This window comes from Rhizopus delemar, genomic scaffold, assembly GCF_000149305.1.
Source record: "Rhizopus delemar RA 99-880 supercont3.20 genomic scaffold, whole genome shotgun sequence".
Classification (NCBI taxonomy): Eukaryota; Fungi; Mucoromycota; class Mucoromycetes; order Mucorales; family Rhizopodaceae; genus Rhizopus; species Rhizopus delemar.
The window spans coordinates 182,145-196,928 of NW_027137846.1; the positions used below are offsets into that span (position 1 = coordinate 182,145).

The 14,784-nt window shown below is 35.2% G+C and overlaps 7 protein-coding genes across 7 annotated transcripts; 4 read left to right on the plus strand and 3 right to left on the minus strand.

Annotated features, from left to right (window-relative positions):
- Positions 1–860: 860 nt before the first annotated feature.
- RO3G_16429 (uncharacterized protein) lies at positions 861–1,629 on the minus strand (the record flags this gene model as incomplete). Its single annotated transcript, XM_067671013.1, has 3 exons — positions 861–1,321; positions 1,441–1,484; positions 1,622–1,629. The coding sequence occupies 3 exons, from the start codon at positions 1,627–1,629 to the stop codon at positions 861–863; spliced, it is 513 nt and encodes a 170-aa protein (XP_067527114.1).
- A 582-nt stretch (positions 1,630–2,211) lies between these two features.
- RO3G_16430 (uncharacterized protein) lies at positions 2,212–2,811 on the minus strand (the record flags this gene model as incomplete). Its single annotated transcript, XM_067671014.1, has 2 exons — positions 2,212–2,601; positions 2,638–2,811. The coding sequence occupies 2 exons, from the start codon at positions 2,809–2,811 to the stop codon at positions 2,212–2,214; spliced, it is 564 nt and encodes a 187-aa protein (XP_067527115.1).
- A 1,184-nt stretch (positions 2,812–3,995) lies between these two features.
- On the plus strand, positions 3,996–4,436 carry RO3G_16431 (uncharacterized protein; the record flags this gene model as incomplete). Its single annotated transcript, XM_067671015.1, has 1 exon — positions 3,996–4,436. One exon carries the CDS (start codon positions 3,996–3,998, stop codon positions 4,434–4,436), a length of 441 nt encoding a protein of 146 aa, XP_067527116.1.
- Positions 4,437–6,465: 2,029 nt separating this feature from the next.
- Positions 6,466–7,678, plus strand: RO3G_16432 (uncharacterized protein; the record flags this gene model as incomplete). The annotated part of the gene is made up of 2 exons (XM_067671016.1): positions 6,466–6,507; positions 6,641–7,678. The coding sequence occupies 2 exons, from the start codon at positions 6,466–6,468 to the stop codon at positions 7,676–7,678; spliced, it is 1,080 nt and encodes a 359-aa protein (XP_067527117.1).
- A 1,789-nt stretch (positions 7,679–9,467) lies between these two features.
- On the plus strand, positions 9,468–10,642 carry RO3G_16433 (V-type ATPase, D subunit; the record flags this gene model as incomplete). The annotated part of the gene is made up of 8 exons (XM_067671017.1): positions 9,468–9,511; positions 9,589–9,706; positions 9,761–9,840; positions 9,898–10,010; positions 10,079–10,182; positions 10,228–10,373; positions 10,428–10,513; positions 10,566–10,642. 8 exons carry the CDS (start codon positions 9,468–9,470, stop codon positions 10,640–10,642), a joined length of 768 nt encoding a protein of 255 aa, XP_067527118.1.
- A 349-nt stretch (positions 10,643–10,991) lies between these two features.
- RO3G_16434 (uncharacterized protein) lies at positions 10,992–11,835 on the minus strand (the record flags this gene model as incomplete). The annotated part of the gene is made up of 2 exons (XM_067671018.1): positions 10,992–11,563; positions 11,727–11,835. 2 exons carry the CDS (start codon positions 11,833–11,835, stop codon positions 10,992–10,994), a joined length of 681 nt encoding a protein of 226 aa, XP_067527119.1.
- A 1,776-nt stretch (positions 11,836–13,611) lies between these two features.
- RO3G_16435 (uncharacterized protein) lies at positions 13,612–14,468 on the plus strand (the record flags this gene model as incomplete). The annotated part of the gene is made up of 4 exons (XM_067671019.1): positions 13,612–13,699; positions 13,916–14,006; positions 14,141–14,205; positions 14,251–14,468. The coding sequence occupies 4 exons, from the start codon at positions 13,612–13,614 to the stop codon at positions 14,466–14,468; spliced, it is 462 nt and encodes a 153-aa protein (XP_067527120.1).
- Between the last annotated feature and the right edge of the window lie 316 nt (positions 14,469–14,784).

Genomic DNA, 14,784 nt, shown 5'->3' on the forward strand with positions numbered 1-14,784 from the left:
TATATGGCATGCTACCAATTGTTGTACTTAATACTCGGTGACAAGCAAAAAACGAAAAAAACCAAAACACTTGAAGGGTTTTGTGAGGCACTGTAATATGAATAAAGCTTAATATAAGAACCTAATCAAAGTCTTTTATTGATCTGTGCTGGGAATAATGTTATAAATGATTCCAAAGTTATGTCAACATATTATTTAGGATCATATGAGATTCCTTTTACTAAAATAAAGTGACTATAATCTTATGTATCCTTAACACGCCGCCTTTAGCTTTAATAACTGCTTCACACCGTCTCTTCATACTTCGAACTAATCGGTCCGCAAACTCATCATCCATTCTTTCCCACTCTTCTCGTAGAGCCACCTTCAATTGCTCCAAGTTTTTGATCGACGATCTTTTTCTCTCAATTCGCCTTTCAAGAGCATTCCAAACATGCTCAATGGGGTTCAAATCAGGGCTTTGAGCAGGCCAGTACTCAAAACTCCCTAATTTGGTGGGTTTCCTTCCACCATCGAGCGTAATCACCTGTATGACAGGAAGCACCATTGATTTATCCAAGAATAAAAAGGAACAAGAGAGGACGAGACTCGATAAAGAGATTGTTTTATTTAATAAGAAAATTGTACTCTATTTATACTTTTCATACACGGATAATATTTCATGTCATGGATTAATAATTAATGAGTATGATATAGCTGATGACAAATAGATAAGGGTTACGTGTTCTTCTATTGTTATATTTGTCATAGAATATTCGTATATGATTGACTGCGGCTGACTGTGATTTAGTTCCTGGATTTAATATAGTTTAACCGTGCAATTACGCAGCATCTTATCATGTAGCTTATTAATACTGTTTTCATATCGAGTTATGAATGATGGATACATCAACCATCCTCTTGGAAGATAAAATCCCTTTCCTGATGCGCCGTGACATTGTAAACCAAGGATGGAACCTATTGGCCAAAATATTGATATATGTTTCTTGGTCTATGGAACTGGTATCAATAATTTCTAAAGGTCCGAAACCTCCTCCCCAAACCATAGCACCACCCCCACCACACTTGACTGTGGGCATTATATTTCTTTCGTCATAACGCTCTCCTTCCTTCCTAAGCACTCGTTTTCCGCGTTTACTGCCTTCTACACAAAAGCGCGACTCATCAGACCAAACAACGCTTCTCCATTGGCCTTCCGTCCAATTGAGATGTTCCTTCGCCCAGCGAAGCCTACTTTTGCGGTGTCTTGCAGTCAATCTAGGCTTGTGGGCTGCTCTGTACGATTTGAAGTCAAGTCGATCGACATACGATCGAAGAGTTTCTATAGAGACAAAAACATCTAGCTTTGCTAATTCCACATTTACAGTGGGTCAAAATACCTCACAAACCTCAGCACTTTTTGAGGTTGTAGTCTTTTGGATTACTCAATAATTTTTGTACCTTTCTCAAATTTTGCACAAATGTTATCCAATACGTTGTGTATGCTGTTATAAAATTCCGACGACGTAAATTGAAAACTGAGCGAATAAGTAACGATGAACTGGAGGCGGTCTATTTATGAGGTACAGTAGCGGACAAAACTGGTGCACAAAACTTTTTTTCAGCTATAAGCTACCATTACTTGCTCATTACAGTTGCAATATCTATGAAACTATATCAGATGGAAGGCGTACTAAATGTTGCAAATTGTGCAAAGTTTAATCATTGCATTGCCAAAAATGAGGGAGAACCAAGCCTTTATTTATAAGAATAGATATTTTTAAAAAAAACCATAAAAGTGATTAAAACCTAAAAGTTCGTATAATTGCCTCGTCTTTTGATAACAGCAGCAATTCATTTTGGCATGCTTTCATAGTATGGCTGCATATCACTTTCAGTAAAAGAGTTCCACTCTTTATCGATTCTTTTCCAGAGATCGTCCATGCTTCTTGGTGTGGTATCGTATTGAGACAGCTTTGACTTTAACTGTCGCCAAACATATTCAATAGGATTTAGATCGGGACTTTGTGGCGGCCAATCTTTTAATACCGATATCCCATTATCAGATAACCAGTTAGTGGTATGCCTTGACTTGTGCTTTGGGTCATTGTCATGTTGAAACAAAACATCACAATTTTTCAAACCATAATATGCTAGGCTTTCTTGATGCGTAGTAGACAAAATATGGGTGTATAATTTTGAATTCATTGTGCCATCATATACTCGACAAGCTTATCCTGGTCCTCGAGATGTAATACAGCCCCAAAGCATAACAGATCCGCCGCCATGCTTCATTGTTTGATTAACATGAAAGGATCGCCAAGGTTGATCGACTTGCTTCCAATAGTAGCGTATACCATCGGCGCCCCAAACATTGATTTTGGTCTCATCGCTGAAGATCACAGACTTCCAGTCCTCCACAGTCCATGATGTTTTGTCGCGACACCACTTCAATCGCTTTTTCTGGTTTGTATAGCTGATGAAAGGCTTGTACTTCTTAATTCCAGACTTGAAGCCTATCTTTCTAAGAAGCCTTCTGACCGACCGTTTGCTAATACTGTATCCTAAGGACCTCAAAAAGAGCTGAGCATCAGAATCTGTGCGTAAGAGTCCTTGTCGAAGCTATAGACGGATGATTGCATTAGTTATTTTTTTAACTACGACCGGTCGACCACCACGGTTACGAGCCTTGATGTTCTTTTCTTCCTTTCTTATCCTGTTGATCGTCCATTTAGAGACTCCTGTTGTTCTAGAAATATCCATTGTCGTACGACCTGAGCGTATTCCAGATTTCACAGCTTCTCTTTTATCGTTGCTGACTTTTTTGGGCATAGAGTGCTGGTACTTTGTTAAAATAGATAGGGTAAAAATAAGAAGTGAAATTCATAGAGAGATACAAATTAGGCAAGGGTTTATATATTTTTTAAAAGCTATTGGAATGCACTAGTGTATTATAAAATTTTACAGCAAACTAGAAAGAAATGGGTAGATTTGAAAGAAGGCTAGACAAGTACTACATTTTTGGCGAAAATTGAAATATTCAAAAAATCACTAAAAATGACCTTATTCCTGAAGGATGTCCGGCACAGTTCCGGTTTACCTAGCATAATGCATATTTTAGACTGCCTTTCAGATGGTATATGCCACAAATGTCGCAGACATATAGCGGAGATGCAATGCTGATTTTAATTTTTGTGCACCAGTTTTGTCCGCTACTGTATTTTGACTTCCATCAGTTATTTCTTTTCTCCGCCATAAGTCATTCCAAACAATGTTCCGGCAAGTTTTAGATATTTCCAGGATAGCGCAGTCACCCCGGAACATAAAGTTTAAATTTTGGAAAAGAATTGATTATTCTTTCTTTCGCTAATCCGTCAGTAAATTTCCATCTACAGCATCATCCATCCATGTGCAAAAATGCCCAAATCCTTACTATACGAAGCTCAAATGGACATCAAATCAGCACTAGAGCATGATGTATCTGTTGTAAACATAGTTATTTTCTATAAGATATCAGTTGTATTAAAATAAATAACGATACACAAAAGATTAAACTATGATTGAACAATTCCACACTTTTCCAAATTTAGAACAATAAGATCAGTATTTGTCATCCTAGCGAGTCTAATCAATTGTCAACACCAAAAAGTAATTAGATCAAAGTTAATTGACTGGTTATTATTTCTATTGTTCAACTTCAGATGCATATATTAGAACATCGACAAGCTTTAGCTTAATCATTGGTTCTTCAGCACGACATCGTTGCCGAGTCTATATCTTTTATATCTACGCTCACAAAGAATATAAATAGATGCCAACTTTTTATCCATTAAACGGGGCTCTTTGGCAATATAAAGAAATCTGCAATAAAGAAGGATTGTAATTTTATATTGCTGCTATTGTTTTTTTGTTTAATTTTTTTATTTAATCTTACGATTAAAACAGTATCGACTGATGTTATCGCAAAACGGTTTGGAGTGCATCAAAACACCGTTATCAACTATGCAAATAAGTGGATGCCTAACCGGATTCGCAAGAAAGACGGCAAACAACGCCCTGTAAGCGACATCACTCGTCGTCTAATCAAGCGAGAGGTTCTAAACGGCTCATTAAGGACTGCCAAGGAGGTCCACCTGAAGTTGGAAGAGTTGGGCTATTCTATGTCGTACCAATCGGCTATTAACGTTTTGCATTCTGTGAAGATTTTTGCTGAGATAAAAAAGAAGAAGCCTTTACTCACTGTACAGCACAAGAAAGCTCGATTAGCTTGGGATAAAAAGCATCAGTATTGGACCATTGACAACTGGCGACGTGTCATCTTCTCGGATGAAACCAAAATTAATATTTGGGGATCGGATGGCTGTAAATACTACTGGAAGCGTAAAGTAGATCGTCTTCATCCTCATCACATTGAAGTTACAGTGAAGCATGGTGGTGGTGGTTGTTTTGCCAAATAAGAATTATGAGACAAAAACTATAAAAAGACCATAGTTGTGAAACTAAAGATTATATGACTTTATTAATAAAAAATATTGAGGGTATTTATACTTTTTGAATGTCTGGGTCTTTACCGCTATTTCAATTGATCGGTTAAAAGAATGATATGGAATATAAGGAAGGATAGTGGATAATCAATAGCCGCTGTCTACTTGACGAATCAAGGGACGATGAAGTAATTAAACTATTGATCTAACGATAATTATAGAATAGGATTGAGCTGCCGTTGTTGTAATCAGGTTCCGATATAGTCTTTTAGAACGCTGGTAGGACAACAGGGCAAGATTGGCTATTGCAGAATTCTCACGTTTATTAATAGAGATCTGGTTAGACTATAATTCTGTAGTATCCAAGTTTATCCATGAATGTTCACTTTATTAGTTGTGTGGATACAACAGTTCACTTTATTAGCTGTGTGGATACAACAGTGGTATCATGCTGTGGGGCTGTATAACCAGTGAGGGACCCGGGTATGCATGTCAGATATATGATGGCACCATGAATTCAGAGGTATACCAAGAAATCCTTGGCACAAGCCTTAAAGACACGCTCGGGTACTATGGCCTAGATTGGAAATCATCCATTTTTCAGCATGACAACGACCCAAAACACCGATCAAAGTCAACAAAACAGTATATGGAAGACTACAGCATTTGTTACATTGATGACTGGCCATCCCAAAGTCCTGATTTAAATCCAATGGAGCATATATGGCATCATCTCAAGCTAAAGTTAAGCATGTACGAAAATAGAGCAAAAAGCATGCACGAATTGTGACAGAGAGTGGAAAATGAATGGAATTCCTTTACTAAAGATCAATGTTTAAAGTATATTGACAGTATGTCAGAAAGAATACAAGCTGTCATTGCTGAAAAGGGTGGATCAGCCAGATATTAATAAAGTCAAAATACCTCACTGTGATATTTGAGGTTTTATAATATAAAAAGTACTAAGTCAATCAACAAATATAAAAATAAGTGAGACTCAAAGTAGATTGTCCTTTATTCAAGTTAAAAATATGAGGGTATTTATACTTTTCTAATCACGGCTAAATATTAATATTTACAGTATATGACTATTGATTATTAATCGATATTAGACAATGAGTTATTTATATGATTGGCATAGTTTAACATCTTCTTATCAAGAAGTAATTATTAATCCTGATCCAGGAACTTATTAGAATATTCTGGAGTGGATCGGGATTTTATTTGAAGTGGCGTAATACAATGTCCGATATTCCTAATTTGGAGGACCATTGTTCGTAGTAACTTACATTATTACTTTATTACATGTGTAAATACCACACTCACAAATAGACCGAGCTTAAGTATCTGTCTCTTAATAGATCTCAGCTAATTGTCTGAGTTTAAAATTCCGTCACGTACTAATGTACACATGGATGGCTTTATATTTTAGATTTGAAATGATTGAGCCAATTTTTCATGGAATTACATCAAAAATAAGTAAAAATCATCATACGTTTGTGAGGTATTTTGACCCACTGTAAAACCTCAAATATCACAGTCCGTCCTCACAGCAGGGCGGTTACTTTCAGGGCAACAAGAAGAACGGTCACAACAGCCATACCAACTGTTGTAGAACAGAGTCTGATCATAACGGACATTGAATAATCACAACTAAAAGAAGTATATTAAAATTGATAAAAGATAATAATTTAAATCTTTATTAAATAAAATATATTCTTCTTCTTTTTATATAAAACTATCACCATTAGATTCATTCTATAAAGTAAACATGAACACTAAATAAGTCATGATCTTTACTATTCATCATTTCTGTAAATGAATAATAATGGATCAGGTACCTAGTCAACTTTGATCTGACTGGAGGCATTTCATATAAATATACCTTTCCTCTCAATGAAGACGGGACAATACTCCCAGATCAGTTAAAGAACAATAAGATCTATAAAACAACGAATTAAAAATTTTCATAATCGATTCAGTGATCATTCTTCAATCAAACATGTCAATGATTGGATCTACGCTCATAACTACTCATTTACCCGTCAATTGATAGAAGAATATAAATAGTAGACTTTGTAATGTTTTCTTTTTAACAATTAAGATTGTCTTAAATAAAGTTCAGTCTCAAAAAGTATTCTTTTGGTTTATCTTTGTTATTTCTTTTACTTTACCAGAACATAACACCAACAACCACAGCAAGCGCCAGTAGGCAGCTCTTCGCTCCAACCTCTTTCAACAGAGGACGGAGTAGTGGGCGGTCGACTACAACAGTTTACCGACAATTGGATTCAACTCTTTCCCAAAAACTCCTTCTTGTGCAACGCCGTCCAACACGGCTTCAAAATCCGTTTTCACACCTCACCGCCACTGAGAAACGTTTCACACCTCACTTCAACTTCCGCCGCCATTCACGGAAGCCCTTCAAATGCGAACGACCTAAACAAGGCTCTAATGGATCTTCTTCAAAAGAGGGCCATCGAACCAGTCCCAGTCTCCGAGTCGTACGCCAGCTTTGTCAGCCCACTCTTTACTGTCCCCAAAAAGTCGTGCGGAGTGCGACCAGTCTTCAACTTAAAGGCACTCAACCAGTACGTCGACTGTCCTCACTTCAAGATGGAAACCATCCAAGACATATCATTAATGATCAAACCGGGCGATCACTTAGTCGCTATAGATCTTTCGATGCCTTTCTTCACCTTCACCTTCATCCTTCCTCACGCAAATACCTTCGCTTTGTTTGGCAAAACAGGTTATTCCAATTTCGTACTACCCCATTTGGACTCAACATCGTTCCCTTTTGGTTCACCAAGACAACCCGATTAATTGTCCAGTGGGCTCGTCAACAGGGTATACGATTGTCCGCTTACCTAGACGATTGGATTATTATGGGGGAGACCAAGGAGATTTTTCAACGACATCTACAAAAAGTCTTATCTTGTCTTCGAAACTTAGGCTGGTTAGTAAACGACGAAAAGTCCAATTTCGAGCCTTCTCCCACCATAGAACATCTAGGCTTCGTTCTCAACACTATCACCATGCAGGCCTCCTTACCTGGAAAGAAGCTGAGAGACATTCAGCGATCTCTGAAACAACTCTTTCAGAACCCAGTGCAGACCCCACGACGGGTTCAAGGTGTCATAATGCGACTTCAGGCAGCCACATTCGCCGTCTTTCCGGCTCGTCTGTCATGTTTTGACATGTCAATAAGATAACAGTCTTATCATTCTAAGCTAAATCTTTACACATGAGTTTGAAGAAGAATAGATCCTGATAATTACCAACTGCCCTGAACAGCCAAGTTTCACTTTCATCTCAACAGTTGATTATTTACATCAGTTTATAAAATTTTTCTTATACATGTCAAATCATATCGGTTGTAACTATCTCTTGTCATTTAATCTCAGGTCTTGCTCAATTAATATAAATAGCCTTGGAATCTTTCTTTAATAAAAGTATTCGACTTTAGAACTATTGTTCAGTCTCGTTAATTCTTCTTTTTCATATTTTTAAATACTTAAAACACTTCATATGCGTTATTTCAGTTATGTGAAAGATTAACAATTTTCCTGACATTGGATTGGATTTGGTTATTTTAGTTGATACTTCTTCTTATCAAAGAACTCTCATGAGTACAATACATATTCTAAAAGAATATGTTTAATTGGAATTGATTGTATAATCTTATTTAAATAAGCTTATATTTTATTTTATTTTAATTATGATCTTGTATTAAGACTTATATTTATCAATGTCAACTACAATCATTTACTGTTCTACAACACTACAGACCAATTGTCATTACTTTTTAACATGTTGCCTACCCGCCAACTTCGGTACTACTCTCGTTCAGCTTCCTAGTTCTCTCGCTGATTGATTATATGCACAATCCTCCATGAATTCGATCTCATATATCACGATAAGGCATATCCCTCGCCATTTAACCTAGTACAACGATTCCTTGATTGACTTCCACGATTATGATTGGCTGTTTGCTTTTCCCCTACTTACTCGCCCTCTTTCCATTTCCTTTTTCCTCTTGAGGGCTTTTACCTTAGCATAATTTGATCTGGACCGGGAGATATGATACTTTAATATATCGCACACCCATTGCGGTAGCTTAAAGTCTTTATAAATAAAATATCTTGTTTAAATGTAGAAATTCTGTATTCATTTGTATTTTTCCAGTCTGTGTCAATTAGTGAAAAGCAAAGTCAAACATAGCTAAAGCTTATTGCATTGCGTTTCAAATTAACGATCTTGACTCTTTTTCTGCCTGTGGTTCCACATTTTGCTTAAAAAATGCTTATTACTTATTAACCTTATGGTCTATCCTTTCTACCTTCCATAAGTATTTCTAATATTTTATTATTCAAAAATCTTTTTTATCTTTTATTTTTGCCTTAAATAAACCGACCAAGTCCTTGATTTTTTTTATGATCATCTACAAGCTTTTAAAAATTAGATTTTCTTCATTGCAGTCTCTTATTTTACTTAAGAATCCGCTTGATTCATTAATAACCTGTTTGAAGCCACATCACAAGACTGAATGGTTGGCTATTCTAGCTAAATTTGCTTATGGTTGTAGCTTTAGCCTTTGAATTCAAGTTTCTTCATCATTTTCATGTATTATTATATTCTGTATAAATATTTCTTTTCTGATCTATCTGTTTGCTTAAATGGCTTTATATTTGCACCATGTTATATAAAAAGGATAAAATTCAAAGGGAATGCGTGGCTTTATATTTTATAATACTCCATATCATACGAAGCATTATTGAAAGTAAACATACTTAACAGATACAGGCTTTTAAATAGCATTACACAATACAAAATAGCCAACCTTAAGAACTTTGACTATCGTTTAAACCTTCCAAACATGACGATTTTAGCGGAGATTATAAATCGCTTTGCTTTAGTAAATTTAAGGATGAAACAGTGTCTTTTTCTTTCAACCCCTTTATTTCTTGACGTCTTTTCATTCTTTTTAAAACAAAAGCCAAAATGTCTGGAAACAATCAAAAACTTAACATCTTTCCTACACGAATGTATGTACTTATAGCTATTAAATGTTGATCACATGCAAATTAAATGCTCTCTTTTTTTATATATTTTGGGCGTATAGGGCTTTATCCAACATGAAGCTCAAATTAAAAGGCGCGCAGACTGGCCATTCTCTCTTAAAACGTAAATCAGAAGCATTAACAAAGCGTTTCAGAGGAATCACCGTAAAGATTGATGAGGTAAACTGATAATTACAGAAGATACCTTTGCGTTTAAACTAAATTGTATTGTAGCTTAAACGTAAAATGGGTCAAGTTATGCAACTTGCTTCTTTCTCCCTTGCTGAAGTTCAATATATTACTGGTGATATAAGGTTTATTTTTGATTTTTTTCTCTTTTGTACGAATATAATCTAAACAGTTTGTTGTAGTTATCAAGTTCAAGAAGCCTCGAAGTTTGCCCAGTTACGTGTTCGAGCTAAACAAGAAAACGTTTCAGGTGTTATGCTTCCTGCCTTTGATATGTATACTGAAGGAGGCAATGGTAAAATATCCTACAACTTACGTGCAACAGGAGCAAGGAAAGCATGTTTTATTTATTATTTTTCTTAGCTTTTGAATTTACCGGTCTTGGACGTGGTGGTCAACAAATTCAGAAAGCAAAAGAAATTTATACTAAAGCGGTCGAGACTTTAGTGGAGCTTGCTAGCTTACAGGTAATTTTTTTGAAAAGAAAAGGAATAAAAACTAATGTATACTAGACCGCCTTTGTTATTTTGGATGAAGTTATTAAGGCAACAAATCGTCGTGTAAATGCAATTGAACATGTTATTATTCCTCGTTATGAAAATACCATCAAATATATTATTTCTGAACTGGACGAACAAGACAGAGAAGAGTTCTTTCGGTAAATGCAGTAGCAGAATACTTTGCTATGTGTTTTATTCACCTTTCATTATAGATTGAAAAAGGTTCAAAGTAAGAAGAAAGAACGTGCTGCTGTTGAAGATGCTATAAGGGAAAGGAAAGCAAATGAAAAGGAAGAGAGTAAATACTTTGCATTTTATGCAATACTATTATTAACCTTCTCTTTATTTAGCACCAGTACTCCAAGCTGCACATGAAACAGGGCAACTTGATTTATTGGATAAAGAGGATGAAGATGTCATTTTCTAGATTGAAAAGTAAAAGCTCACTCTGATCCGTGTATTATTTTTTTTATCAATTAAACACTTATCCTGCAGTGTTCAACCCGTAGCGCTTGATGTGGAGAATTAATAAAAGAGATAGCAATAACATTGTATTTGTGTCTATCATTTGTCAAATGGTTAACAAATTAAGTGTTGTGTTTTATTCTATAATGCTTTAGCACGCTATTATTTTGAGTATTTAATGTTACAAGTAATGCAAGGTTAGATTAAAATGGAACAGCAATATGCTATAAAAAAGCCAGGGAACCATTTTCTCTATGATTTTTCTTTTCTTTTTCATTTTTTTTTTTTTTTTTTTTTTTTTTTTTTTTCATTTAATAAACAATAGGTCGATTGTTAGGATCATAGTAGCTATGTCTTGGTGGTGGTGGTGGCGTTGATAATGGCTCTTCTATTTCATAACGATTTGAATCAATGCCATGATCTGAAGGTTGTGCACCAGCAGGCTGGTACTCATCTTCAACACTGTCAGGATGAAACACTTCTTGATCGTGTCCAGATCTTTTTCTTTTACGCAAAAATAAGAAAATAGCAGCGCCAATGATGATCAATCCAGCAATACCTCCTATAACACCACCAACGATGGCACCTGTATTATTTGTGCTGTTTGACGAGGAGGAAGGTAAAGTGGGTGTCGTAGTTATAGTACTGCTACTTGAAGATATGATATCGGTCATCTGTGTAGAGGTTGTTATGCTATTGACATTAGACAATGAAGGAGATACTGTGATTTGATCGGTAGTTGTTGTTGGCATATCATTTATAGTAGACGTCAGAATACTATTGTCAGCTGTTGCGGAAGTAGTAACAGCAAGTGGATCAGCTGTTGTCGTAGTAATACCTGAATCAGTGCTTGTTGTATCATCTGCTGTAGTGTTTGATGTATCTGCAGTAATAAAATCATAATAAATATACATAATAATAAGTATGTTTTTTTTATTACCATCAGTAGAAGTATTATCATCACTACTTCCGTCGTCTAAGCCGTCATTTTTTTTTATTAATATCAAATCATCTACACTTTTTTTTATATGTTGATAAAGCTTTACCTAAGCCCTCGTCTTGTGCCTTTACATTAGGTATGAACCAGGAATAGGCTGCAGCGGTAAATGCATAAAGACCAAATATAGAAGGTGAAAATTTATTTAAATGTACCATAAGAGAAAGAAAAAATAAAATAAAATAAAAAGGAAGCCAAAAGTAAAATTAAAATTAAAGGAACACGGAAAAAGGAGCTTCTCACGTTGTAAAAACTAAAAAAAGAAACGCAAATTGGTGTTGAAGCATTTCATTTGCCAGATTGGACCGTTGTCTGTCTTGTGCTACAGCAAATCATTTGTTTTTCCACTTAAAATACACTTTTATTGTCGCACACTGTTCGGGATTATACAGCGGCTTTAGCATTTATTCTCTGTTGCGAGAATAGAAGAAGTTTATAAAAACTTCTTTCTACCTTATTGGGATACTAATAATTTCAAGATAAAACCATTAGAAATACAAACACCAATGGAATACTCGTCAAATTGACATGTTGTACGCAAAGGATAACCAGACGCATTGAAATTACATGATTAATTGTGAAATTCTATTTTGACAGCAGGATAGTAAAATTGGCTATCATTTTCTTTTAATCAGCCAATATCGCAAGTTGTGTGTGGGTTGAAGCCTATTTGATTAATAAAGACATACTTTTCTGCAAATCTAACTTGTTTATCATTGGAACTGCTTTACCTGTTTCTTTTGAAATACATCATTTTATCAGAACCATATCTATTATCCTATGAGTACATAGTCTAAAGTAAGAGAAATCATTCTATAAATATGCCAACATGATAATATCTTTAAAGAAGCATAGGAGAAAGGAGAAGAAATAATGTTACTAGATAAGTGATTGAGTAATTAGTAATAGACCTTTGGTTGTCGATATTAGTTACAATACGAAGATTATAATCATTTTTTTATTCTTATTCTCTGCTTATAAGGAGTTTAAAAGCTGTTCTCTTTAATCAAGCACTCAATAAAAGAAGGCGAGGAATTGGTTATAAAGGGTGTTTTACATTCTATTAAAGAAATTAACATAGTTTTTCAAGGCAACATAAGTACTAATTAAAAATTGCAAACTAAAACAATGACCTTTTGTTTATTTCCACTCCTTTTTATTACATCCAATAATTAAATATCAATTTATTTCTTTGAAGCTAATAAATTAAGTTCCTTCTCTCTCTCTCTATTTTTTTTTATTAAGCTCATTTTACAAATCGAGATCACCATAAAAAGCTCAATTGTGTTTCTCGATTCCCAATTTTTTTCTTTTTACCTATTTCAAGTAGCTTTTGTATCACTAACGACGTCATATTAAAATACCGACACTGAATATCTAAAAATAAACACACAGGATTTTACGGTTAAACTGAATATTTTATTTATAGGCTTAAATGAGCACGCGGTGTCTCAAGTCACCGTAACTGCCAAGCCAGATCAAATGAGACGTGAAAGAAGCTAAAAAACACCTTATGGAAGCAAGAGAAAAAAAAAAGGAAAGGACAGAGGAGGAGTAATTTGTGAATAAATTACTGTTTGGAAATAGACCACAAGAAAGGAAGACATACTACAAAACAAAAGTGGAGCTCAAGTCTGTTTGATTGGAAAGAGCCCATTGAGTACAACGCTAGCCAGAATTCCTTTATCAACGAAAAAGCGGACAACAGCGCGCTGAACAGGCCCTTTGAGGCGACGGATAGCACGAATCATATGTTGAACAAAGATATCCCATGCGGCGCACTCTTTTTCACCTTGATCGAGGTTGCCATAGTCAGGGTTTTGAAGGTTGTTTGGATCCAGAGGATCGTAATCATCATGTAAGAGAATTTCGAATTTTTCTAATTGGGAGCGGATTTCAGCTTCATAATCGTTATAGATGAGGAGGGCAACGAGATGATGGTCAGGATAGTGAACATCCAGGACCAGACGCGATATACAGTCGTTCCATTGCCAAAATCCTCATTTTGGCAATGGAACGACTGTAACAAAAACTTAAGCTTTGGAAACCGATATGTAAAGTACTGGAAAGAACGCAAAGACCGGATCCTGGAAGAGAATGTAGACAATGAATCGCTTACCATAACTTCTTCCATACAGCAATTAGTCAATGAAGGCATAAGAGAAAAAGCAAGAAGAGTATGAAATGACAACAAGCACTTTTTTTTTTCTTTAATATTAACTTTGTTACATAGTATAGTTAGGTTTAACTCTTCTAGTTCAACTCTATCCTCCTCTGGCTCAAATTCATCCTTTGATTCAACGCCTTCTGATAACGAAGGAATGGAAAAGTAATGGCTCAAGTCTTTAATTTGGAATCCGGCAAGTTGCAATCATAATTGCATCACTTGTAAGTAACCTTTTAGTATATAATTTTACGCCGTCTTATTTGTTGTTAACCCAATATCTAGCTTGAATTTTATAGAATCTCCAAAAAATCCATTGAACTTCATTGCTTTAAAAGGAACGGCAGCCGTGTACACCACTATTGTAATAACAAATCAGATGTTCTTATTGGTAAATGATACTGTAGAGCTGGATGGCTTGAAAGGGAGTACTATGCCACTAACAAAGCGAAATGGGATGTGATATTGTTCAAGGTCTACAATCATAAGGTATCCGCAGGCTTCGTAGAGTTTTCAGGTGGGGCCAATGATCGTACTAGTATTCAAAAGGAAAGACACGACATCCAAAAGCTCTATAAGACGATGGCAGATATGTTGAATAGATATCCATCTGATATTAAAAAATAAGTTTTTTGTTTACGACATTATGGTAAAGCTTTTTTTTTGGTGGGGGATTTACATACTAATGGTACCATTTTGAAAATAGAAAATATAATTTTTTCGAGAAACTTGTGGAACACAAAGAGAGATTGTTCAGAATTCAGCACCTTGTACTTACTGTCCCAACAACCGTAAAGCTTCTATTAAAGTTTATTTCCCAAATCCCTCAACTATTCGCATAGAGAGATGTTGTAATTAACCATGTCGATCAATTTTAATGAAAAAGCATCATTATAATATTTTACTTTTATTTAATGAAATATATTATAATATCAAGAATAAT